We start from the raw sequence: 26,436 nt of genomic DNA on the forward strand, positions 1-26,436 counted from the left end.
TAAATAAAAGTACTTTTTTAAATAGTAGGAGTAAAATTACTAATGAATAAATTATCTTAGCGTGATTATTTATCAAAAGGAATTTACAATTTTAGAAACAAATTATTGCAATGGCAACATTGTCTCACTTTTTTTGGTCTTGAATTACGATTTGCAGTATAGGCAGTTGAAATTTTCAGAGATGATGTTTTTCTGTTGCCGCTATAACAACAAATACTAAAAACAGAAAATAATAAATATTACGTGTTTTTTTTGCCGTTTTTTGCGTAATGGTACGGAACCCTTCGTGTGCGAGTCCGACTCGCACTTGGCCAGTTTTTACTAGTATTCCAGAGTGATCAACTCGCATGCGGCCTGTGAGCTATGGTAATAACGCGCTCGCGCATAGACGAATGTCTAATTTAATTATTCTTATTAAGTAATGACAAGCGCGTAATCATAATTAATTACAATTATTAAGAAGCACGAGCTTGCCGGTATTAATGTTGTGTGAAATTCCGCCTATGATTCCAACGGAATGCAACATTTGTATTAAGTAAACCATTTGCAGAATAAAGTATGAGTCAATGCGGCCAAAATTCGCCTGCCGGAAATTCCGTATACTAATATCGTATTTTTCTTATTTTTTTTTACACCTATTTTTGTCTGCTGTAACTAACAGCAATCATTGTTTGTCAATGAAGATAATACATTACGTTATGGTATATAAAAAGATAACACTAACTCAAAATCGGGTTTTTACTTTTTTCTCCCTTGAGCCAGGCGTGGCTCACTCCGCGATTTCGTCGCTTTGCTACAGGTAGCTAAAAGTACATCCCTTCGACCCCAATTTTGGGGTTTGCCATAAGCCGCGCGTGGCGCTGTCGCCACCTAGCGGCCATATCTGTGCTGATCGTGACAGACGCGTTTTGTTAGAGAGTGAGTCTTCTGTACCTAGTACTATTATTTGTTCTGTGCTTGGGCGTAGAACTCATCTCACGATAAGTCGATAATAATATGAAATTTACTTATTAATGTGATCACGATTTCATGGAATCTAGTACATTAATTGACTTTACAACGCCAAATGACTTAATACAATCTCCCAAAGCGGGCATTTGACCTACACCGTTACACTCAAAGCCGGCTTAACCCACCCAACGTTCAGAGATCACATTACAAAACCAAATAATGGATTATTACAAAAGCTAACATTAAAATGAACCCCTTGAGCACGAGCGCGTCAGGGGTGTTAATACAATGCCTTTCGCGAGTCGATCCGTCAGGCGAACCATATTTATGAACGAACCTTCTGATAAATATACTCGTATCTATCGATTCTGGTTTCAACTATAGCTGGAACAGCTTTTAAAATGGGTATGGCTATTGGCATTTTAAAATCGGTCACTTAATTCACAAAAAAAAATAATATTGGAATAAATCTTCACTCAAACTTCACTTCAAAAAAAAAATGCTTAAGTTTTTCACGTTCACATGTAATTAATAGTAGATAAATTAAATTAAGAATTAATAGTATATGTACCTAAACTAAACTATACCAAGTTTGTAAACTGATAAGGAAATAAAGAGGCTTTTTTTTATTTTATTATTATTTATAATTCACTAATATTGTCACCATGCGTAGGTAGTAGGTACATGATCTTACAAGGTCTTGATTACTTTATAAGTTGAATCATCTGGCATTCGCAACGTAACTTAGAGGCTAACGAGGGTAAGGTTACCAGAAAAATGACATCAATCAAATCCGTATTATTTGTACTGGGGAAAAAATACACACGCGCTTTTATTATGCTAGAAAGAATATATATCACGGAAATATCACAATCGCATTTTGAAAGCTGAAAGAAAGAGAACAAAATCTCGAAATTGTTCGTATCATAAAATTTAGCTTTTATAAAACTCTTTCTAGTTTTACATGTATATAAAATGCATAATTATTGATGCTATAAAGAATATTTACCTACTTATTTACATACATTTATACGGGCCAGAATCTATCATAAGTAATGATATTGCTTTAAAGAAATGACATTACTAGTGATGGTGACTGGAATGACAGCAAGCACCTAATGAAGCTATATTGAATAGGTATCTTGATACCGTATTGGAGTTATAGCAATTAAATGACACTAGAAATAACATTACTATTGACAGTGTAATGATTGGAATGATGGAATTACGAATGACGGAAAATTAAGTTAGGTACCTACATATTAAAATACACTGGTACATGCGAGCGCTCGACTCTCCTACGCTCGATAGGCCATATAATTACGTCGCCAGGGTTGCTTCCGCGGCGTTGTATGATTTATGTGCCGCGAGATTTCGCCGCGGGCCCGCGTTTCCTTTGTCGCGTCGGCTTTGTGGCAACCCTCGGTAATAGACAACCGATGATTCGATTTTGTAATGAATTCGGGTCGTAGAAATATTGCGATTTTTGAGTTTATTTCTAATATAGATACCTACAAACACCTGTGGAAATTTCAATTACAAAAATAATTTTAATTACTATGATTTTATTTAAAATTTATATTTTCAACACGTTTTATTGAGACTCTATATGCATTTACGTTAGGCACTTTTGTGTAGGTACGCTTACATTAAAGACCGACCAACGAAGTAAAAATGCAAGTAGGTACATATGAACTGTCATACAGGTGGACAGCGATACGGTATCTTTTTCTTATGTACGTCTCATATTATTTTTTGGCAGTTTTCTGTGTATAAGTTGAGCCCTAGAAATGCCCACAAAAAACGAATCTTACTAAAATTAAAATTAGTCAGCTATATGCTATCATTAGCACAATTAGCGATTAACAGAGTTTAATTAAACTCACGAACTAAACAATAACTTCTTACTGTACACGTCTTATTGGGTAAAGGCCTATAAGATGTGTATTTGTGTATAGCAATAAGTAGGTACTTTTTCTTTTGTAAAATATGCAGTACATTGTTTTATAGTTATTATTTTACAACTATACGTAACATATACACAGCTTAAATTCAAATAAATCGTAGCTGAAACCGTTAATAGTTGTGCCAGGGGAGGGTTTAATAAAACAAAGGACAACATGTCGCGGCTGATCGTTCGTCGTGTCGTGTAATGATGCTCATTTGTCAAAGGATCCTCTTTATTGCTGAACTAGGCGTTACACGCGAATTTGATCGAGTGAAACAAAAGCGTGACGACTGGGAAATATAATTGTTAAAGAGTAACATTAATTAATTATATTAGCTGGGTCGTTTTCTAAATAAGAAATGAGGTGGAATTGCAAAGCCCCTTCCTTGCACTTGCGTTTTATAATATTGTCATTAATAAAGTAAAATCTGGTTTAGAATCGAGATAAATCAGAGTGCTGAAACTAACTTGAAATAAGTACCGGGCTGTTTCGAATAAAAAAAATGTTACAAATATTAACGTGACGTGAGTTAAGTGACTAAAAACTAATCTGAAAGCCTAATATGCATGTTAGACGTATTTTAAATTAGATTGACGTAAAATTGTATTGGATTAAATGCACGTTTAGAAAGTTTCAATTGTCATATTTTTTTCGATATTCAGTAGCAAGCACGGGACTAAAGGCGAAGGCTAACTGCAAAACAAATTTAATAAGACGCCTAACCCTCTCACGCTTTTAATCTCACCGTTATTCACCTTGTTATTTTCTCGTAAAAAATCGCTTCCCATATTTCACTGGAGAGAAATTGTAATATCGCGGCGCTCCTCGTCTTAATAAACATTTTTTTCGACGTCGCATGAAAATGACATTCAGGCGTCACGTGTGACATTGATGAAAAAATATAAAAGATATGACGGGATCGAGCCGACCCTAGTATATGAACACCCGGAGACAACGCGAGGGAACAAGGAAACACGATCGGTGAAGATATCACTTGTCTATGTATAAACACGTATACGTGCATAGATACTTATAGCTTAGCCTATCTAACTCTAAAATGGGACCTACATGAAATATCAATATGTATTATATATTAATAAATTGTCCCGAGCCCTGCTTGGTGCATAGGCAGGTACCTATATAAATGTAAATAATGAGATAAAATCGTGTAAATTATAAAATAAATCAATAGGTATAATAAAAGTATAATGTACCTACCTATGAACTAGTAAGTTTCTTCGAACAATGCCCTTTAATAGGCATACGATATTCAACTATTTGCATATCATGCCAAATACTTTACATTTAAGGGGCTGTCAACTGACAATAACCTCACAGAGAATCTCCGATCTCTCACGCGCGTTTTAAGTACCCTGGTGCGAAGGTTGGCCATCACCATCCAACCATACAACTTGGTAACGTGGCAAATGTGATGCCCACCTTTAAAACCGGTACCTACAACTCGCATTTATTAATTTAGATATATTTATGTTTCGTTTTTATGACTGTATGTACCTACCTTTAATTTGCATGAAGTATTTTATATGTATTTACAAAATGCTTTCAGTAAATATGTTTACCCAGTTATCAAAAACATTTCTTTCCCTATCTGTTACCATATCAACCTGGTCGCAGTGTCGCTTAGAGCTCGGAAGCGCCGAGCGTGGCAGATGTGCCGCCGGTTGTGATTGTCTTGCCACGATGATTGATGATCTCCGCCGATGCCGCTAGGGCTGCCACTAACATTCATATTTAGAAATACTAAACATATTTCTAAATGGAATTATAAAATTTAGACTAAATAATATGGCTCAGTGACTCAAAGAGGGTCTTGGCCTCCGAAACGAGAGCACGCCACTAAAAAAAGAATATTGATAATAATGAGAACTTGATGTAAATGAGAACTAATAATAAAATTGTTTCGGTTTTTTATTTTAGGTTTTTTCCGGGTGCCCTGAAAAGCAGTGTGTCGGAAACCTAAATAAATTAAACAAATAAATTAATGTAACAATATGACACGATTTACGCTGAGCAGCATCCTATTTGGTCACCAACGTATAATTTATAAGTATGTACATATATTGTATTTAAACTGGGTCAAGCAGATCTTGTCAGTAGAAAAAGGCGGCAAATTTGAAAAATGTAGGCGCGAAGGGTTATCGTCTTATACAAAATTTGAATTTCGCGCCTTTTTCTACTGACAAGATTTGCTTGACCGTCTATATAAGTATTGTTTTACGTCTAATAAATATTTTGCTATGTTAAAATTCTTTTTTATGCTTTATTTTTATACCACTTCGTCAACAACCATCAGAAGGACCGTGAGATAGTTCTATCTCTATTTTCTATAGACGCTATCATAACAGATAAATGTAAAATCTCGAATTTCTCAAAAATAGCAAGTTTCTAAAACAAAATTTAATAAGAACGTAGTATGACTCGTTGATTCATATTATTATCAAGTACATGTGTAGGTACATTTGTGAAATAGGTATTTAAGTAGGTAAGGGATAAAATGCAAGTAATGGCTACTTAAAACACAAACGGCATGTTTATATATACCACCTACTGCAAAACATTTACGGAATTTAAGAAAACTAAAAGCAAAACTACATTTTAGTAAACAAAGTCGTTAGTAAGTTTTTTCCAATGCAAAAGTAGCTATGGAATTAAAGCTGCGCATAATACAAAAATGGGATCCTATCTCATCGCATAATAATTGATTGTCACAATGTAATGTTACGCATAAATCTCTTTTCGCATATTTTTTCTCCAGCTGAAACAGAAAGTATTTTCCAAAATATTTCGCATAGGTTGTGTAGAATAGGGTAGGTTAAGTTAGGTTTGTGTTATAATTTTTCAGAAATGTTAATATTTCCAGCACAATAACAATTATGCGAAATGAGTTTGATGCGTCACATTACATTAGGACACTCAATTATTATGCGACCCGATATGGACCCTACAAAAATATAACAGGGATTTTTGCAAACAGGGATTATCCCTTCCTTCGTAGTTTGATTGACATTCTATCACAATTACTCTGCGTTCATGTTCGGACTCCGCCTCCTATTGTCATTTTTGATATCTGCTATCTCACTCGCACTTGATTAGGTGCGAAAGAGATGTATGTACGGAAGAATGTAAGTTAAAGTTGATAACTAAATTATTATTAACATTATTGATAAGATTAAAGGTGAAAAGTGAAAGTTGAATATTATTTAGCTAAAATTATTATTAAAATATTGCACATAGAATAGATTGTATTGTTGTTTAATAAAAAAATAATATACCCATGTCTAGGAAACTTAACTTTTATACCTACATACTTCATTTCACATTTTGTTAAGATCCTTAATTCACAAGTGATTTACTCACTCACAGCATTCATAGTCAAAAGTAAACAAAAAATGCAATAAAAATATAGGCCGGCGCGTGTGCCAACCCTAGCTCACTATTCAACTCACGTTTATTCAATATAAGCAAACTCAGGCATATGCCACAGTAAAAGTAAGTACGTACTTTGGCGAAATATTTCTCATTCGTCAATCGTAACCGCTGGAATGATTTCTAGAAAATTTCATAAATATTTATTCTGGAATATATCATAATGTAAAACGAATAGCGGTGTGAAGGATGACTCACGTTAGACCGGGCCGTGTCCGTGCCGGAGCTTCCGGCGCTTACTTTTCTATGACATGACAGGTGATCACGTGATGCTTTCAATAGAAATCGATGCGGCCCGGACACGGCCCGGTCTAACGTGAGTCATCCTTTACGCATATGTTATATACTATTTTAAATACCTATACCATACATTACCTACGCGTAATGAACGAAAGACGCAGTAAGAAGTAAGCAAAATAAAGTACAGAAAAAAAAAACAGCGAAAGCAGAAAACATATGATCTTACAAACATTTCATAGGGAGTTTTATTAATTACCTATCACTTATGTATAGATATGTATGTATAATTTTATAAATGTTTCACAAAAATATTAAATTAATTTTAAATGTTGACTTGATACACTAATGACTAATGACCCGCTATCTGAATGCATTGTCTCAACAAAAGATTATTTTGAAGTTGTAAGACCACCAAGATAAGACTGTTTACACCCGAACGGACACCCTATTGTTTTGAAGCATACCATGTCTTACAATACTATTTATATTTAACACTTACAAATTATTTTTTTGCCTAATCTTGCCACTGTTCAAAGTCCAGAGAAAGTGGAATACATCTACAGTTTGAGGACAATCTTAACCTAGCCTCAAAATAAACAAAGCTACAATTGGTACTAGGCTATAATATGTATACCCACTTACTTAAATAGATAAATATGTACTTAGATACAACATACATTTTAAAACAAAGCACCCATAATTCAAAAAACTAATATTTTTGTTAAACACGCAAATCAATGCTCTTACCCGGATTCGAACCCAGGAGCATCGTAGGCAGGATCACTGCCAGTTATCTCTAAAACATATAGAAATATAAAAACATAAGAGGTACTACAATAGTTACAACTGTCATTATGTACTATTAGGTGTTAATATTAGAAAAACACTCAAATAAACTTATGATGGTTAAGTACGGTTATTATATTAAAATTAGAGTAGCAATTAAAGCCCTATAAAAGTTAGAGAAGCCGATAGACTCCAGTAGTTGATGTTTCGACAGCAGTTTTGACAGGCTCTAGCAACGTGAAGATATCATGAAAAACTAAAATGGTTTCTTTAAAGTGTAAATACACAACTGTTTATGATATATAAAAATACGTTATGCTTTTTTGCAGTATTGTTTTCTACTGGTATCGGTTGATTAAGTATGATGGGTTTAAGTATTATTATTATATTACGACTATTTCCTTGTACCTAATTGGATAGATTAAAACTTAGAAGAATACCCAAATTAAAAAGTGTTTGGATACTAAAGGCTGGAAGCCTAATATTAGAAATACTATATTGTTTATTTACAAATAGTTAAATGATTTTATACTAAACTTGTAACGTAAGTAAGTATTAAAATATATAAAATAAATTAGATTCACACTTTGCAGATAAGGAAAACAATATTCAAAATAATTACAAAAATGTCTTATCAATTCGTAATCTTATTGGAGCTTTCGACTAGTTTGCTAATCACCCCCTACTTACCAACAATAGAAATAGGACACTATAAAACCTGACCCTAATTAGTACACACCATTACTTACTCTTGGACTTTCGTACCGAACGTTCCATACTTTATTGAATATCCCTGTTACTTGTACTTGGTAATCGAGTATGTCTGCATCGAAGTCCATTCCTAGCCAGCCGGCCAGTACACTCCAGATGTACCGGTACGGTAACGGTATCAATGAGACCAGTGAAGAGCAGTGGAGTCCTGATACAACCAATGTCAATGGAGATCCTGCGGTAATTATATTTTTTTATAGTAATTTAGAAATTCTATACTTTTATTAAGGCGAGGTTTTCCCAAGCTGATCTGTGTTGTGTTGGATCGATCTTCTTGTATGTGTGTATAGGTAGCTACTCCAGAACAAAGAAAATACGATCGGGTCACTCTGTATTGAAGCGACCTTTTGATTTCACCGACTAAGTCTTTAACTCTTTACGAGCAATAATCCTGATTGTATTATCTATTATTAACCGTATATGATCTCTAGTATCCGACACATTTCAATGTGAGGGTAACATTGGATATATGTACAATTCCTCACGCTAAAAAATGGCGATAGCACACGGCTAATTCATAACAGTTTATAACTTTTTTTTCGTAAACTAATTAAAGTTTCTATTACAGCCCCTACAATGGACCACCATCCCGCACCACATAGTTCCGGTGAGTTCCAGTGCATCTTACGACGGTCCCAAGTTCTCCATGCCAGGCGTGCACACGCCCATCGACCTAGACGATCCCCACAGCTTCCCTCAGATCAACGGCTCCCAGAACGGATACAGTATGCTGAATACCCCGAGAATAACTCACGGCATCAACGGCTCTAGTGTTCTAATGACTCCCAGTTCACAAAGCCCTATGCTCAACGGCAGGACGTGGATGACCCCTGTATCCAGCACTAGCCAGTTCATGAACCGCGCCCCAACTTGGAACGTTACCAGAACAGGCGGCGTCAAGAAACCCAAACGTATTCGCACAGCTTTCACAAGTCAGCAGATGATGGAGCTCGAACAGGAGTACGCCCGCACCCGCTACCTAGATCGCAGCCGTCGGATTGAACTCGCCAAGATTTTAAATCTCAACGAGCGCACTATCAAAATCTGGTTCCAAAATCGTCGTATGAAAGAGAAGAAAGATAGAGCTGAAAGCATGGAGGACTCTGAAGAGACTACGGAATCATCTCCGGAGCACGGGAACATGCCGATGCAAATGTTAGTCCCTCACGACTTTCCTACGCCGGTGGCTGATGCCCTCTACAAGCAGGAAGGTGTTTATTTGGAGCCGTATCCTGAGACTTCGACACCGCTGCCGATGCCGACACAGTTGCCCCTGCCTCATGGTAGCGACAGTCAATTGATGAACGGGTATACATATGAGTATCCCCAGGATCACCATTTGGCTTTCGAATACCGTCAGATGCAGTTACAAGAGGAAGCTTCGGCCTACGGGAGCGAGATGCAGGAGGTGCAGATGTCTCCTCAGTTCAAGGAGGAGTCTCCTCAGAGTGAGGATCAGGGAATTGTAACCACTATGCCGGTGACAGATGTTCAAAACACTGATATATCATGGATTAGAAATATTTATCCTGACGAGGAATGTTAAGTTAGGTACTTATTATTATTTATGTCATGTGAAATGGATTTTGCTAGCAAAATTTGTAAATATTATTTATAAAAATAAAATATTTTTTGACTCGGAACGTTTGCAATTTTTATTATGACATAGTTACTGGAAAAAGACGAGTAGTATGATATTATGTCCATATTACTTAATATTCTCCATACCTAAATTAATGATAGATATTCTTCAACGAGGTAGGTAGCCTACATTACCTACATGTTTAATCTGCATGCAAATTAACCGATCGCCTACTAGATTTTGGCCATGGTAACTTTGTACAAACTTGGCAGGAAGAATACATACTTATCCGTATAAGGTCCATGCTTGACATTAAGTACTATGTCAATGGCATGAAAACTTAACGTGGTCCAACTTTATAAGTATTTGTTTTCTTTTTAACATTCGTAGATAAAGCTCTGCTATTGTACTTTGCAAACTAATTTATGACCAAAAACTAATATCTAAGCCACATATGTTCTTACATAAATTAAATAAAACAACAAATAATAAAATTATGTGTATGTGTATTTCGTTCAATAATATCTCCAGTATCCGGCATCTAAATTCTACTAATAGAATTGAAAACGAGTGGTCAATACCACTGGATTCCTAATTTCTATCACTCGTATTTCAAAAATTAGCATTTCGCCGTTCTCCACCGATTTCCGAGTGACGAAATCGAGCGATCGAAATTCAAAAATCGGCCCCCTTTGAACCCTATAAATATATCTTCTAAAGTACAATTCTACAGTTGAGGCACTTAGATACTAGAGTAAGTAAGTATAACGTATTTATCTTTCATTTGACATTTTTATTACTTTATTTGTACCTACTTTTTTTGTTGGTTTAAGTGTGTTTTTGGAATTATAATTGTTGACATGTCCGGTCCTGCTGTTATTGTATAATTTTAATTATGTGCATGTATTAGTTTGTAAGATTTTTCTAAAATAATATCATATTGTTATAGAAATAAATAAATGAATGAAATGAATGAATGCATTAATGTATAAGTTATTGATTATTATATAGTATATTTTTAAAGTACATATAAACATTATATATGAGAATAACACTAGCATGCGACGCCATCTATTGAGGGACGCGGCCGACATCACGTACTTTGATGCGCTACGTAGAAAAGGCAAGTCCTGGTCAAAGCACTTAAGTAATAGCTTTATTCAAGCATTCAGCATATCTGACTACTTTATGACACTGGTTACATTACCTTCTGACTAAAACAATACATAAAACACTAACAATACTCCTTATGTCCAGGTCTACACACAACTTTAGCTACATGAGAGTTTTTCAGTTTTCCGCCTACGTGTCCACTCCATACACTACGGTAGGCTTGGAAGAGTTTCATCGTTGTACGCGTTGTGACAAGGCAACGCGAGATGGCGCAAAACAGAGTGAGGTATTTACAGGCAACGCAGGCAACAAACATAGTACCTTAAATAAATTAGGAAATCATAAACTAGTTCAAAGATTTCAAGTAATAAAAATCGAAACATTAGGATTAGGGTATAGGGTACCTGTATTACAAAAATACCTTAGTTAAAAAATAAAGGTACCATAGGTATTATAGTCTACATACATCATTTTAATTATTGATATGCTTAAATATATAGCGTTTGTAGAAAATATACTGTGGGTACTCTCGTAATGTATTCCTACCCAACTTCTAGATGTTATAGTTGAAAGCCAGTGTACCTACGAGTATTAACTATAGCGTCTAAAATACTGGGTTTATTCTATTGCAAGCTACCTAGTTAAAATCTACTTAGGTACAATAAGATTTAAAAAGTATAAAATTAATCGTTGTTGGTTTAACTGTGTATTCAATTAAATCAGGTTTGTGATATTTACCTATTTAACTGCATTAACCTACCGAGCTAGATAGTTAAGTGATTAAAAAAGATTTTTCCCGGATCCCATTTCATGTTTTGCGTAATTAATAAGTTACATTGATTCCAAACTTTAATAAACTTATAAAACCCAGAGATGATTCATAAGTACAATGAATGCGACCCATGCTACCAAATTATTTGTTCAAATCAAAGTCGATGATATTGAGTAATGGAGACTGCGCTACTTAATGTGTATTAAGCACCGAATGATTAGTTAATTAATATTTTACATAATTAATTAATGTATTTGAACCAAACGGTATAAAAATGACCTTATCAATTTCTTTAATTTAGTCGCTTTGAGAGTGCTGGGGATATAACCTTGTTTTGACGTGTTTTGTTCTAGTGATCATGAGATACCTGTGTCTAAATCAAGCCGGGCCGAGGATTCCACACCAGGCTGAAGCTATGGCTGAAAATACATCGAAAAGAAAGATTGACCAAACTGTAAGTTGACTTATTAATTTCGGTAATCTAAAATGCACTAATCACTTTTGTAAGATCATGTATGAAAGTAATTAGGCAGTCAATACCCAATGTATTATCAGAGGTCATAACACCTTTTGGCTGTTCGTATTAGTGTAATGCAATTAGATACCTAGTCAATAATTTATGATTGTATGGATCATGTATTAGAAAGTACCTAATTTAGAGCAATGAATTAGGAACGACTGCGATAATATTTTCCCCATTAGTTAATGTTGCGCGATTTCACTTGATTTCTAATTTAAACACTATACCTATACGACTAAACCCGAATCTAGAATATTTTGAGGTCATTCAGGCCGTATGTTCCTATATAGTTTTCCGATCACAGACGATCGAATGATCAAGCAAAATCAGCTTATAGTGACGTCCAGTTCCGTAAGATAATTATATAATCAGGGAGCTCTCTTATACTGGTTTTACTGGCCGTCCGACTTGTCTAAGGGAATAATACCTAGTACAACACTCTGAATGCTAAGAAAAATGAGCTCTAAGGTACCATTCGGGTGTCATAAAAAAACCTAACCATACAAACGAATGTGGTTGGATTTTGTTGTTAATAATATATGATTTGATTTACATTGGTAGAAACATTTATAATTTTGGTCACTATTATTTTTAAGGAATACAATTATTTTGTTTATATTTCCAGATGGAAAACTACGATATGTCTGAGGAAAGCGTACCGATGAAGAAGGCAAAACGATTCCGCAGCGCCTTTACCACAGAGCAGATCAAGTACCTAGATGCTGAATTTAGGAAATATCCGTACATCGGCAGCGCCCGACGCAAGGAGGTCTCCAGTGCACTCAACATCCCCGAACGAGCCGTCAAGATCTGGTTCCAGAACAGGAGGATGAAAGAGAAAAAAGATGTAACAAACAACAATACCGAGTGCGACGAACATAAACATTCCAGAAAAATAGACGCTGCTAACGATCAATTAAATAACGAGTGTACTGTTACATCAACTAATAACAGACATTACGCTTCATTACCACTAATGTCAATCAAGAATGAGCCACCAAAACACACCGACATTGCAATAAAAAAGGAAAATGAATCTTTCCCCACAAACGATAATAAACACATTCAAAAAGGAAATGAAGATCAGCCTTCGGCAGAGTTTTCAACTGATTTGTATAAAAAATATAACATCTTTTTTGGAAATCAAGAAGTTACCCAGCCCAAGCCTTTTCTTGAAAACGTAGTAGCACCAAAGTCACCTACAATGCAAAGCCCTAAAAGTGAAGTTAGCTCTACTAGTCTTTATGAGAAGCTGCCGCATGATCTGTCAAGCAAAAGAAAACCTCAACAGATACAGAGTGTTGTGCAGAATTCGCCAGGAGGATATTTTCCTTTGAACTTGAAAAAATATTACACTGAACCATCGCTTCCTGTTGGAAGTAACATGTTATGGAAGCCTATTCAAATGTTACCAATAGTTCCGACGGCTGCGTCGAGCTCGGCGCCTGCGCGGGCTAAGGAGTGTCACTGCGAGTGTAGATGTCACCCAGCGTCGCCGCCGGCTCCGGTGCTGCTGCAGCAAGGCGCACCGAACCCTTTGGCTCAATATGTACTCACTGCCTTACCTCTTCCAAACCCATATTATAAGTATTGATGACAAACGACAAATATTAAAAGAAAATTAAAATAGATGATTTATACACCTATATTTTGAATGATGTTATTACAAGGATGGGATACTTCCCAAGAGTTCCGTGGAACTGATACTTTTTTCCAAATATTAAATCCCTTTTCACAGTTCCATGGAACAAATTGGAAGTATCCTAAGGATTTAGGTATATAGTTTTCTCCAAAGAATAATTTTATAGTTTTTAATTATTAGTGGTAATTTACTATGTGTATTAAAATAATAATAAATAACCAATTTCATAGTCTACTTTCATTTATTCAAACATCAAAATATTTAATATTAGGTATATTAAAAATTAACATATACAGAAAAAAACTGGGAAAGTTGCTACTAGCAAAATAGAAAAGCATTTCAAAGATACAAAAAGTAGAATGTCAGCAAAAGTAGAAGATAGAAATAAACAATATACAGAGAAACCCGTTATTCTTAAATTATTTGATCATTATTTGTACATTTTATGATAATCATACTACATTCTTACATTTCATTTAACATTTTATATTAAATAAAAGTTATTAAATATCAAAAAGTAAATTGCTGGTGTACATAGTATTTCTTAAATATTAAAGGAACTTCGTACAAAACGAAGTTTAAGTAGATAATTTATTAAATAGTTATAATATAAAACATCGCCACCATCAATTGTTTGACGTACTTATCTTTTTATATGTATTTGACTTAAATTCTACGTTACTAATAAATAACCGGAAGAAAATAAATAGCATGCGTGAAATAAAAATAAAACTATGTTCTTATTAATAAGTAACTGCTAATAATACATTTCGTTGACAATAATTTAAAATTAAGTTAATAAATAATGGCTAATTTATTTGGCATGCAGTGTAATATCTAAAAGAAACTTCGGCACGAAGTGTAAGTACGGTAAGTACTTAGTTAATATAATATATGTAAATATTAGTAATTTAATATGATATTATAAGTAAAATTGTCTTACAGTTGAATATTTTCATGTTTATGTTTTATGCGTTTGTTATTTAAACTATAAGTTTACTAATAAACAACCATATAAAGATAAAAAGCATTCTTTAAAATAAATTAAATCGATATATAATTTATATCATGTTTTTTTAACTGTTTTGATACTTACCTAAATTCAAAATTAAAATGATATTATCAGTTAGTGACTCAGTATTGTACGCAATATTATAAGTAGATAAGAATGAATATATTATTGCAGAGATGCAAAATGTGACGATGAAAGTAGGTATGGGGACACCAATATACACAAATAAATTAAAGTATTATAAAAATAATCCAAGTGTAAAGTTCTGAAAAATCACTGGCAGCACTTAATATTCTACCTTTGTAAAACAAGTTAAGCTTGTTGCAGGTTATAGCAGTTATAATCATACGACTTGGCAAACCAACTGTCCATTTCATAAGCATTTTGAGCTTGGTTATAAGCGTTACATTCTACATTGTGGTGGTTGTCTATAGGATAATACTGAGTCGGATAAACACAAGTATCAACACCGAAACTGGGGGAATTTGGCTCATATCCATATCCATTATTATATCCATTTTGATAAAATTGTCCAGTTGCACTATCTTGGCAATAGAACGTAGGAAACTGATACTGTTCAGGTTCGTAAGATACCCCGCTATTTTGGTAGGGAATGGGCTTTTCGACATTTTGCTCCGAGCGATCATTTGTTACGAGTACTATTGGAGACTGACAGCTTACAATGTCGGCTGAGGTGTCGCAGCTGGATTCCGAAGATTCTTTCTTTTCCTTCATTCTCCGGTTCTGGAACCATATTTTGAGTGCCTTGTCTCCTATGTTGAGGGTGCCTGCGAGTTCCTTGCGGCGCTTGGCATCGATGTATTTGGTGGTGGAATATATCTTTTCTAACGCTCGGATCTGCTCGGATGAGTAGGCCGTGCGAACTCGCTTGGGTTTCTTCCTGATTGTTTTTTTGACGTCGGCACCTGATAACATTCAAAGATTCGTTAATACCTACCTACATATTATGACATAATGCCATTAAAATAGGTCGCTTTGAAAATTGACAGTCCCGTCTTTAATGTTTTATACATATTTCAGTTCAACTCCATACAAGACAAACATACATAAAACTATCTGTGAGCAGTAGATTTCGAAAACCCCCATGGCTCCGCGATAAAAATATCCAAAAACTGATTTAACTTATTCACTCTCTGTGAGGTGACCAATTGAACATATTATACCTACCTACTACCAAATTTTATTAAAGGACAAAACCCCAAATCCCGAAAAATTAATTAGTTATGAATGTTTTTTATATGCAAGTTGAACTTATTTTTACAATATAGCTATAGTAGCTAAGTATATTGTAAACTAGCTATTAAAATCTCATCTCCAATTTGAAGAAAAAAAATTTACCTACCTCGGACAGAAATACGTTGATTTTCAGGCCATTTCCCGTTGAATGGCCTGTTATCCCAGTCTTGAATCTGAAATGGGAATACACAGCGTTTAGGTAGATAATTATGATTCATAGAATCTAAAGTGTCCCAAGTCGTATTCACACTTTTCTAGTTTTAGTGAACTAACGTAGAACCTATATTTATTTAACTATACCCAGTCATGTTTTGGAAAACTTAGGTATAAAATCACCTACTACCAATAAGTTTGTGAATATTTCTTTGCCGTTTAGTTAAAAAACATGTTATAGCAATTAAAACGTTCTTCAATTCAGAAACTAATTTTTACTTAGATTCCTTTTAACACTTAAATGTACTTACCTCATTCGTGTTACATAATGGAGTCAATCCGGTCATCACTAGATTTTGAAACATTTTTCAATGGATTTCGTTTTAAATATGATTAGATGAGTTTTTGTTTCGGCGGACTTCTCGTGAATAACTTAGGTGTTAAGATGTCCAGTAAATTCAACTGCGTCTGCGGATTGTTTAGTCAAAAAATACCTTATCGACATTAGTCTAAAGTTGATAATTCTGTGTACATGTTTTCTGTGTATGTAGGGTGTGCATTGAATATTCTTAAAGAATACCCTCTTTTACTGTAACTTATTATTTACTGGCAACATTGGTGATACGGAATTAAGATAAAAAATATGTGCATTAAATAATTATTTATTTATTAAATTGTGAAACTTAAAACTACAATAATTTAACTAAAAATCTAAGAATACATTATGTCAACACTGGAATAAAATATAATATATTTATATTTATATAACTTATCGAGATAGGAGAATTACAAAGAACCTTTGAAACCATTGAGGTAATTAACAAAAGTGTTGAATATCTAAAAGTTGCCTAAGGGATTGTTCGGGATCCGGTCGTCTCCACTTGGCGGCATCTTCATCAGAACAATCCGAGTTGGCAGCAGGGGACACAGGCTCATATTCCATTTTCAACACATTTTCTACTACGTCTTCCTCGCTCAATACGTCGCAGTCAACTTTTTCACCGACCAGTCCATCGATGACGCTGACCAGTTCTCCTATGGCGCGATCGTCGAGCGTTACGTAACCGAATTCATCAGCTTTTTGCGATATCTGAGCTTCTACGTAAGCCAGTCCAAAGGAGTCCGACGAGTCTGTTGCACTCATCGGCGAATAGTCATAAGAAGCCTCCAGGGCTTCAAGCTCTTCTCTCTTGCTCTTAATCCTCCGGTTCTGGAACCACACTTTGACGGCTCTGTCGGTGACTTGCAGTTGCTCCACGAGAGCCTGACGCTCGTCGCGATTCACGTAAGGTTTTTTCCGAAAGACCTTTTCTAGGGCTAAGATCTGCTCGGTGGTGAAAGCTGTTCTTTTACGCTTGCGCTTGATGATTGCTTTGGAAGGTCCGTTAGTGTTGTGAACCACTGAAAATAAAATAAAAAATGTTTTTATGACATGTTTCTACATTTAGTTTTCTCAGCTTGTCAATATTAAAAAGATGAATAGTTTTATAGTTTGATGAATAGTTAAATTTCAACTTACGCGTAATTTGTGCTCGGTGGTGTTTTGATGGTACATTGCTGAACATTGGTTGATTTATCTTGGATATTAGGTTATTAACTGGAATTTGCTGGTACTGAAAAAAAATAAAAACATTAGTCATACAGGTAAAGTTTAGGTTATTACTTGCACTGAAATAATAATAATACAGTAATTTAATATAAGTATAATAATGTATTATATTAGGTATCTCACCTGGGCAGAAGTATTCATTGCTATATATTGGCAATTTTGAATAAACTGTAAATTGTGAGGGGTCGTGTGGACGGATTGCACGGCGTGCAACACCGGGAGGGGGACCGCATTCGGCGCTTGGTTGAACGTCGGTTGGTACACGGGCGACGTCTGTTCGTACCACATACACGTTTGTTGCTCGTACTGTGGCCATTGTACCTGAGAACAAATAACATATTTTGTTAATAATGTAAATATTTTTCGGGACACACATAAGGGTCGTAACAGGGAATAAGAACTAGGCTAGAGTTCGTCTAAGCTAACTTTGCACCGACTTGAACAGACCAAAGTGTGGGAGTGTCATTATATTTCATAGACGATTAATTATGACATTGCCACACTTTGTCATTGCAAATGCCATGCAGATTTAGCTTGGTCCAATTCTATCCCTTTAAGGACATTTGCACCAATCACTAACCCCGCGGTTAACCGGTTCAACCTGGAGTTACCATGGTTACCAGTACAATTTGACACCGGGTTAACGGTTTAACAGCTTCACCCGGGTTAGTGGGATGGTACAAGTGGCGCTTAGATAGTGTTGAACAAGGAAAATGTACCTCATTAGTCTGTGGCAATGACTCTGGAAACAAATTATCAGGAACGTTTCCATCGTCAGCCCAGGTTTCACCGGCACCGGCCAGACCAAACTCGGCTAAACTAAACTCGTCACTGGAAGACATTGTCAATCAACGTATTGGGACAACTGATTAGCAAATACAGGGTCCTGAACCCTTTATACCGAGGTGATTAGTGTTGCTTTACCCTCTCCCGAACCCCTCCTCTAATTGGTTCAACTTAATCCTTAATTAAGCGCCATCCCTTTTACCTACTTTTTGAAATATCCAAAAATCAAAATAAGGTGATTAGCGAACAATGAAAAAAAGGTGCCACTTTTATGGTTTTGTTTTGGCGTTGGGCCAAAATAAATAATAAAATATATTGTTCTCAAGGTACAAAAGTTGGAGATATGTCTTCCAGGATTAATTTTGTTTATTGTTGTGACCGTTCCTATTTTTTCTCAACAATGCCTACGTATTACTAATCACTTTGATTTGATTTAAGATGTCACTTTTCGACTTGTTACAACGGTGATACATACATACATCACTGGCTCAGTGTTCCAAAGAGGATTTTGAGGCCTCTGACACAAGAGAGCGCCATTCTGCCCTATTCTGCGCCACTCTGTTCACTTCTGTTTTGCACAACAGTGATACGTTATTTAATTAATCTATACCAATTTATATTATTGTGGTCAATATTAAGTATTTACATTACATTATTGAATAAGTATAATAATGAAAGAAGGATACAATGAATAAAATAATGTCTTAAATCAAATATCTCATAAAAGTCAACAATTTAATACATTGATTTCAAAAGGAATTTTAAAATTGGTTATATGAATTAAAACTTAGACTTTAATAAGTCTGAGTATTAATTCATATAACCAATTTTTACTACAGTTTTGCCTTCTGTTTGTCTGTCCGTCCATCCGAGGCTTTTCTCGGCGACCATGACGTGAAAACTAGAAACATATTCTTTAGGTATAAACAAAAGAAAACGATGAAAGATATTTCTTACATGTAAAGCGGGGATGTTTTTTTAGATAGGTACCTTGTATTTTTTTTAATATAGCAATATTGCTATTAACTGCATCCAGCTGCCAGTTGCATCAACCACATTTGACAGACTGATCAACGTCAGCCGGCGCGCCCCGGCGCATTACTATGAAACTTTCCATACATAAAAATTTAGCGAACTCTTTAACGATACGAAAAGTTTGGTGCAACCGACCCTAGCACTTGTTTTTCTCGCCTAGAAATAAATATTCTCCACATAACTTCGTAACATATGTCGTTCATTTCGTATCATAGCCACAATATGTTTTGTTTTGATTTTTATACAATAAAATGTTTTACTGCTACTACTACAATATTATATAACATTCGGAAAGTTTGTGATCGAATCATTATAACATTATTTGATTTTGAGCTGATATAATAAATCTACTAAGCCACTGAGCTCGTAAGCAAAAGGTATTGCTACAAGTACGAGGTACTAATTTATAAAATTTGCCCATTACTTGTGTTGTAAAAAAACTTTTTAAACTTTTTTAAAATCTTTGTCAGAATGTCTTTAATTTACTACAGGATCTGTTTAATAAAATGATTATGTGTGTGCAGGAAATTTCGCGGATTAACTGATATCAAATGCAAAATCCACTAGTAATAAACTCATCCAAATTAATCTCATTTGCAAATGAAGTAACGTAAATGGTAAAAGTTCTTGCGAGTTGAATTTATGATTCACTCTCTTTAATTGACACTTTACGTAATGATTGAAGCCTAATAGGTCAATTAGTTCAAAGGATTTTAATATGTAAGTGCTCAGTATAATGATTACAGATAAAAACGTTACGTCGATTAATTAAAAGCGATGGTTGAATGTCTGGCTCTTTAGATATAGTTAGGCATCGTAAAGGATTGTTCTTTTTTTATTTGTTCCTCTACTTTATCACTTACTTACTTACTTGGTTGGCGCGGTGACCCAAAATGAGTCTTGGCCTCCAACACAAGAGCACGCCACTTTGATCGGTCCAGAGCGCCTTTACTTTATATATTTTAAATACATATTTGATTTTAAAGTAAAATAAATATATTTAACTGCACCTATTCAGACATTTGCGATTTGAAAATTTTAGCAAGAAAAGAAAAGAAGTGATTTACATATTTTGGAGCAGTATGGAATTCTGCAAGTCAAAAGACGCCCTCGCCTGCAACATGCAACTATGTTGGAATTCAACATACCAGTGTGCACTACCATCAGTAATATTTACTACAACAACGGAGACTCCAAGCATCAAGACCTTACCGGACTATATGCGATGTCTAATATTAACAGTAATTATGTTGTTATTAGTACTGATAATCCTGGCCGTGGTCCTGATGTATAAAGAGTGGGCGAGACAACAGAGTCTGGAACAAGGACAACAAGCTATGTCGGTGAGGTTTCAGTCGTGTCCTCGGGAACTCAGAACTGAGGTGTTGGTGGATACTGTGCCCACATTAGCGAGCAGACCATCGTGGATTAGTTGGCAGCTGTTCAGAGAATAAGTTAGGTTCAAAATATTTGAAATTAAATTTGCCTCTACTTAAATTTAGTCAAAATAGTGAAAATATTTCGTTATTCCGTTAATTATTAGTGTAATTTATTAGTATAACTGTTTTTTAAGGAATGTTAATGATGTACCTATACTTATATACATACCTACCGTAATATAACATTTTAATTTCCTAAATAAATGTATTTTAAATGTTTGCAGAATCAAACATATAGGTATGTGTTGTGATTTTTTTTATTCTTACTTATCAATGAAAATACTGTTAAAATTCGATTTGGCGTACAAACTCCATTCTGATTCCACAAATAACGATCATTTTGCCTTATTTGCTTAGTGAAAGTTATGGTAACATTCCATTTCTAACTGCAGCTGCACTACCGGTACTGAACGCGTCGCTGTCATTGTCAAATTCCATAGTAAAATGAACAGTAATGCAGCTGTCGTTGGAAATGGACTGTCACCTTTAAGTACATAACTCTAGACATACCCTACATTACTATAGTGTGGGCCGATAAGAGGTCAATCCTGACAGGTGTTAACGGGCCGTATAGTTTAAAATCGCCTACCATGTCAAATATTGCTGATCTAAAAAAAAAAACAAATATCTACTTAATAATGGGAGATAGTGATAATTATTCAGTCCTACCATGCATAATAGCCGTAACAGCCAGGAAGTAAACGTTACCTTCTCTTCGTCAGTTAGCAACAACGAAATAGGCACATACAGTCGTCATAAGTATATCGGAGCGGCCAAGGTGTTCACAATATCTGAACACGCACTCTACGGTCCTAACAATAGAGGCGTGTTCAGATATTTTTGAGCGCCTTAGCCGCTTCGATATATCTGATGACGACTGAAACATAACTTGGGAAATCTGGTTGTATTTTAATACTTCTGTTTCTCTTGTTACCTTCTTAAAACATCAGATAATACGAGTAATGTTGCGGGCGCAAATATGTTTAATTTTGGCGACAAGATACGTTATACCTAATGAAAATGTACTATGTATAGCTATTATTAGCATTACTCAAGAATGTACGGAAGTACGTCATTCAACCGGACTTTCTCGTTGCCTCGTCGCGTCGTAATTTGGTTACTAAAATCATAAATGTGTAAGTGGAAATTCTGATCATTTGTAAATTGTGTACTTTATAAAATTTTATAACATGAATTATGAAATAATAATTGAGAATAAAAAATATAAAATTTTGCAATGAAATAGTAAAAGCCCATAAACGTAGAATTTTTGTTACTATAATTTTAAAATATGTATTATGAATGCCAAACTAACTGTACCTATTATTCAATAATATTGATGATGATTTGCATTTTTAGGGTTCCGTACCCAAAGGGTAAAACGGGACCCTATTACTAAGACTTCGCTGTCCGTCCGTCCGTCTGTCTGTCACCAGGCTGTATCTCACGAACCGTGATAGCTAGACAGTTGAAATTTTCACAGATGATGTATTTCTGTTGCCGCTATAACAACAAATACTAAAAACAGAATAAAATAAAGATTTAAGTGGGGCTCCCATACAGCAAACGTGATTTTTGACCAAAGTTAAGCAACGTCGGGCGTAGTCAGTACTTGGATGGGTGACCGTTTTCTTTTTGCATTTTTTCCATTTTTTTTTGCTTTATGGTACGGAACCCTTCGTGCGCGAGTCCGACTCGCACTTGCCCGGTTTTTTTTGTAACGGCAGATTATATAGGTATAATATATACATATACTTACATGTGTACCTAACATCGTAACTACGGAAACAAATAAATTACCATCCCTTGTTAGCCCACAATGCAAGTATGTAAGCAACATATCTATTTACTTAATTATAATGTACAGTGAGCTGAGAAATTACATGGAGAAATATGAATTAATTAATTGATAAATTTGCCATGCACTTTTACGGGTGATGCTAATACGTGACACGAGTTACTTAATGCAGTTATTATCAATGTTTATTACTGTATTAAAATATAAAAAATATATATTTGGAATTACGCTTAAGTACTACACTTAGCGATGTAGGTACCTACAGCCTACAGACAGATAATTATATTCTGTGTAAGTTGCTATAATTGCAATTTAGATAAAACTGATAATGTCAAATAAAATTAACGAATGAATCATATTTACAATTTTATTCACTTTTCAATACTTTGCTTACAAAATTATAGTATTTTATTTACAAAATACACAACAAATCTATGTGTTTATAATTAAACTTTTTAACAATATAAACAAACGAAATTTGTAGCATTAAACATTACTATCAACAAAACATATAGGAAATGAGCACTATTTATTTAAGTAGGTACGAGTAGATTACTTAATTATATTTCCCTTTAAATATTTATAACGATATGTAAGAGGAATATTTGCTGTTAGAAGAAGAAGGATGCTGATTGGCCGAATCTGACGAGATCAAGTAAGAGTAGTAAGGGTCTTGGGCCAGGGGCAGGGAAGACCGAGCGTGGAGGTTGCTGTCATCATACGTCGGTGCTGGAATCGTCGCCGGGATCGAAGAACTGAACCCATAAGCCTCAGAGGTCGGCGGATGCATAACGACGCCAGATGATAAAGGATTATAATACGACGACGTTGCCGTGTATCTCGAGATATCTTCGTTCAGTTTTAAGCTCACGCCGTTCGGAACATAGGTATCGGCAGGTAGTGTGGATAAAGCATTCGAATTCTGGAGTGATTCATCGTTCGAGTACCGATAAACGTCCGGCAGCGGTGAGTAAGCCTTGCTGGCGTTTGCAGCGTAGTACGAGGTATAAGATAAAGGCGTGTAAGACGGTAGCTCGCTCGAGCTCTGCGGGCCCTTTATCACGGACTTCAAAGTGTTTATCGACGAGTATTCCGGTGGTCTTGATATGGCATCATTCGGAGTCAAGCATATTTTATGGTGGGTTACGTGGCTGTCCGTGAGGAGACGTCGATGTCGATCGTGTCCGCCGCAGCTTCGCCCGTGACTCATCTTATGATCTTGATTTGGTGATAAACCTTTGGAACTTGTGGAGGGACTGCTATCATCGACTGAAGAGGAAGGCTTGTTGTGCTTGTTATCCTTCTTATATTTCATCCTTCTATTCTGGAACCATATCTTTATTTGGCGTTCTGATAACTGTAGATAGTTAGCCAGCTCAATACGCCTCGGTCGACATAGGTATCGGTTCTGATGGAATTCATTCTCTAACTCCACTAGTTGTGAGCTGGTGTAGGCAGTTCGAGCACGCTTCGTAAATCCTTTCTGGTACGATGATGATTCCGTAGACATTTCTGTAAAAATAATTAGTTAATTTAATGTAATGGCTTTAAACTAAATTACAGAAATAAATCACTAAATTAATAAAAGGCATTAATTATCTTACCGTTTTCTGAAAGTGATGACGCAGTGGCTATTGATATGCTTGGCGCTGAAGATTTGCTGTTCCACGATGTATTCTAAAAAATACAAAAACTTTCAATTAATACGACTCACTTCTCTTCTGTACAGATAGGTAATGAATTTACCACTACCTATTTCTTTAATTGACACAAGATTCAACAAAATTAAATTGTCATTACGGATCCGGTTGCCTTGTGGTAAATCACACTAGTACTTTTTGTGGTTAGGAAGAACAATTTTATATCTTATTGCTAGGGCGATAAGGTGTTGATTTGTATAACGGTAAATGTACCTGAGTGGTGAAACTGGATTCACGTAAATCATTGATTTCCCTGCCTGGATCGTTTGCTAACTCGTTGCCTAAACTGCTTCTCTGGTGACACCGAACAGGTTCATTAGTTGCAAAACTCCTATTGTATATAATTTGACTGTCGTCATGGCTATTTGGATTAAATATGTGCCCTGATTTTTCTATACAGTCTTCTTGTGCCGTGTCCTCTGTTACTGGCACATAGGTATTATTGGGGCTGTTACTGATGTTTTCATAGTTAGGTATTTGGTAGTCATAACTAGGTTCAACGTCTTCCTGAGTATTCGTTGGGTTGTAGGCCTGTGGAAGCCCGAGTATGTCTTGAATGCTAAAGCTCGTAGAGTCTCTTGAGTTATAGTCTTGCACGAAAGAATGGGGTATTGAGGAGAGGACCTCCGCCTTGCAATCTGGAAATGTGTTGTCGGTGCCAGGATAGGGTCCACATTCTGATAAAATATCTTCAACACCATGAGACGTCACGACGTTGTTTTTGATTTCACGTTTCTGTGAAGACTCCAATATGTGACTTGAGGTCGCTGCCGTAGAGAATTGCGATAGCGTCGAATCTCTGGAGTCTTCTAAGTCGTCATCCGACTGCAGGCTCGGGGGCGACGGGGTAGACGTTGACATTGTTATAACACTCAATCAGGGACACTTCACACCCTTACGAGAAAAATAATGATATCAAAACATAATAAAGTAGGAAAGTACTTAAACGACCGTATTGACTGAGGCTTGTTTACAAAATGCTTTTTTGTTCACCTGAATGTCGTTAATTTGGTAATGACTTTGTTCGTTAGTGTGCCGTGTCTGTACACGACAGGTGTCTCGGTGTGCGATAAGACGGACATACCGGGTCTCTGATAGTAAATGGACACAAGATAATAGTTTAAAATCCTGGTATTCCGGTAGCTAAAACGCTTGTCACATCTGTCAACTTTAACTTGCTACTTCTTCAACCGATAAGCATTGTGCCTATTGATGCATTCAGTCACTTTTTTTATTACTAAAAACTAGCATACTTACCTATTAGTATAAATACTAAATAAATAAATAGTGTTTAGTTTTAAGTTTATAAAATACATATGTATGTTAGTCTGTAAGGTATTTGTAATATGGGCCTTGTTGCCTGAATTAAATATCTAAATCTAAATCTAAATCTAATACTGCTGTCACGAAATAGATGTCTCTATATAATAAAAATAATATATTAATGATGGTTGAATAGTTAGTTTATAATTATTTCTAACCTATAAATTAATACCAAAACAATACTTGGGAGTCTTGAGACAACTAATGGTCGCCGTTCGGTGGTCGGCCCAGCGGGGTAACGGTGAATATAGAAAACCGAACGAAGTTTCGTTTATTTGTGTCTCTGTCATTCTTGCATATTCAAGCGATAAAGATGGAGATAGTCGATATTTCGTTCATGATTACAAGGTCCAAAGAGATTAAAACTAATAAAATCCATTGTTAAAACGAATACATTTTTTTAATAAAAAAACACTTAAATCCTTGTTCAACTAGGTACTGTCAGTATTAGGGTCGCGTGAATGTAAGTGATTAAAAACCAATTAAAACAAGGATAGGTCAAGGTTGGGGCAATTGTGCCAACTTCTCGTAATTATAGGTAACTCTTTAAG

General features: G+C 35.4%; 5 protein-coding genes across 5 annotated transcripts; 2 read left to right on the forward strand and 3 right to left on the reverse strand.

The window, feature by feature from the left end:
• Positions 1–8,721: 8,721 nt before the first annotated feature.
• Positions 8,722–9,690, forward strand: LOC134672433 (homeobox protein Hox-A4-like). Its single transcript, XM_063530333.1, has one exon. It carries the CDS (start codon positions 8,791–8,793, stop codon positions 9,688–9,690), a length of 900 nt encoding a protein of 299 aa, XP_063386403.1. The 5' UTR covers positions 8,722–8,790.
• A 1,411-nt stretch (positions 9,691–11,101) lies between these two features.
• Positions 11,102–13,725, forward strand: LOC134672443 (protein zerknuellt 1-like). The gene is made up of 3 exons (XM_063530344.1): positions 11,102–11,120; positions 11,965–12,065; positions 12,757–13,725. Coding segments are annotated over exons 1-3 (1,071 nt in total). The 5' UTR covers positions 11,102–11,119.
• Positions 13,726–14,993: 1,268 nt separating this feature from the next.
• On the reverse strand, positions 14,994–16,662 carry LOC134679598 (homeobox protein Hox-A2-like). Its single transcript, XM_063538550.1, has 3 exons — positions 16,507–16,662; positions 16,149–16,215; positions 14,994–15,711 (listed from the first exon to the last, which is right to left on the reverse strand). The coding sequence occupies exons 1-3, from the start codon at positions 16,558–16,560 to the stop codon at positions 15,098–15,100; spliced, it is 735 nt and encodes a 244-aa protein (XP_063394620.1). The 5' UTR covers positions 16,561–16,662; the 3' UTR covers positions 14,994–15,097.
• A 255-nt stretch (positions 16,663–16,917) lies between these two features.
• On the reverse strand, positions 16,918–18,709 carry LOC134674812 (homeobox protein Hox-A13a-like). Its single transcript, XM_063532967.1, has 4 exons — positions 18,524–18,709; positions 17,928–18,125; positions 17,715–17,808; positions 16,918–17,596 (listed from the first exon to the last, which is right to left on the reverse strand). The coding sequence occupies exons 1-4, from the start codon at positions 18,644–18,646 to the stop codon at positions 17,013–17,015; spliced, it is 999 nt and encodes a 332-aa protein (XP_063389037.1). The 5' UTR covers positions 18,647–18,709; the 3' UTR covers positions 16,918–17,012.
• Positions 18,710–23,442: 4,733 nt separating this feature from the next.
• On the reverse strand, positions 23,443–25,782 carry LOC134674708 (segmentation polarity homeobox protein engrailed-like). The gene is made up of 3 exons (XM_063532834.1): positions 24,776–25,782; positions 24,467–24,539; positions 23,443–24,374 (listed from the first exon to the last, which is right to left on the reverse strand). The coding sequence occupies exons 1-3, from the start codon at positions 25,421–25,423 to the stop codon at positions 23,443–23,445; spliced, it is 1,653 nt and encodes a 550-aa protein (XP_063388904.1). The 5' UTR covers positions 25,424–25,782.
• Positions 25,783–26,436: the final 654 nt, after the last annotated feature.

This window comes from Cydia fagiglandana, chromosome 2 (genome assembly GCF_963556715.1).
Source record: "Cydia fagiglandana chromosome 2, ilCydFagi1.1, whole genome shotgun sequence".
In the NCBI taxonomy this organism is placed as follows: Eukaryota; Metazoa; Arthropoda; class Insecta; order Lepidoptera; family Tortricidae; genus Cydia; species Cydia fagiglandana.

Excerpts from the sequence above, each read along its gene's own strand:
- LOC134674812 (XM_063532967.1), bottom strand. The coding sequence starts at position 18,646 with ATGTCTTCCAGTGACGAGTTTAGTTTAGCCGAGTTTGGTCTGGCCGGT. Across the intron at positions 17,809-17,927 it reads CAATGAATACTTCTGCCCAG|TACCAGCAAATTCCAGTTAA; the intron begins GTGAGATACCTA and ends ATTTTTTTTCAG. Across the intron at positions 17,597-17,714 it reads CCACCGAGCACAAATTACGC|TGGTTCACAACACTAACGGA; the intron begins GTAAGTTGAAAT and ends TTTTATTTTCAG.
- LOC134672443 (XM_063530344.1), top strand. Across the intron at positions 12,066-12,756 it reads AAAGAAAGATTGACCAAACT|ATGGAAAACTACGATATGTC; the intron begins GTAAGTTGACTT and ends TTATATTTCCAG.
- LOC134674708 (XM_063532834.1), bottom strand. The coding sequence starts at position 25,423 with ATGTCAACGTCTACCCCGTCGCCCCCGAGCCTGCAGTCGGATGACGAC. Across the intron at positions 24,540-24,775 it reads AATCCAGTTTCACCACTCAG|AATACATCGTGGAACAGCAA; the intron begins GTACATTTACCG and ends TGTATTTTTTAG. Across the intron at positions 24,375-24,466 it reads GTCATCACTTTCAGAAAACG|AAATGTCTACGGAATCATCA; the intron begins GTAAGATAATTA and ends TTATTTTTACAG.
- LOC134679598 (XM_063538550.1), bottom strand. The coding sequence starts at position 16,560 with ATGTTTCAAAATCTAGTGATGACCGGATTGACTCCATTATGTAACACG. Across the intron at positions 16,216-16,506 it reads CATTATGTAACACGAATGAG|ATTCAAGACTGGGATAACAG; the intron begins GTAAGTACATTT and ends TTCCCATTTCAG. Across the intron at positions 15,712-16,148 it reads TCAACGTATTTCTGTCCGAG|GTGCCGACGTCAAAAAAACA; the intron begins GTAGGTAAATTT and ends GAATGTTATCAG.
- LOC134672433 (XM_063530333.1), top strand. The coding sequence starts at position 8,791 with ATGCCAGGCGTGCACACGCCCATCGACCTAGACGATCCCCACAGCTTC.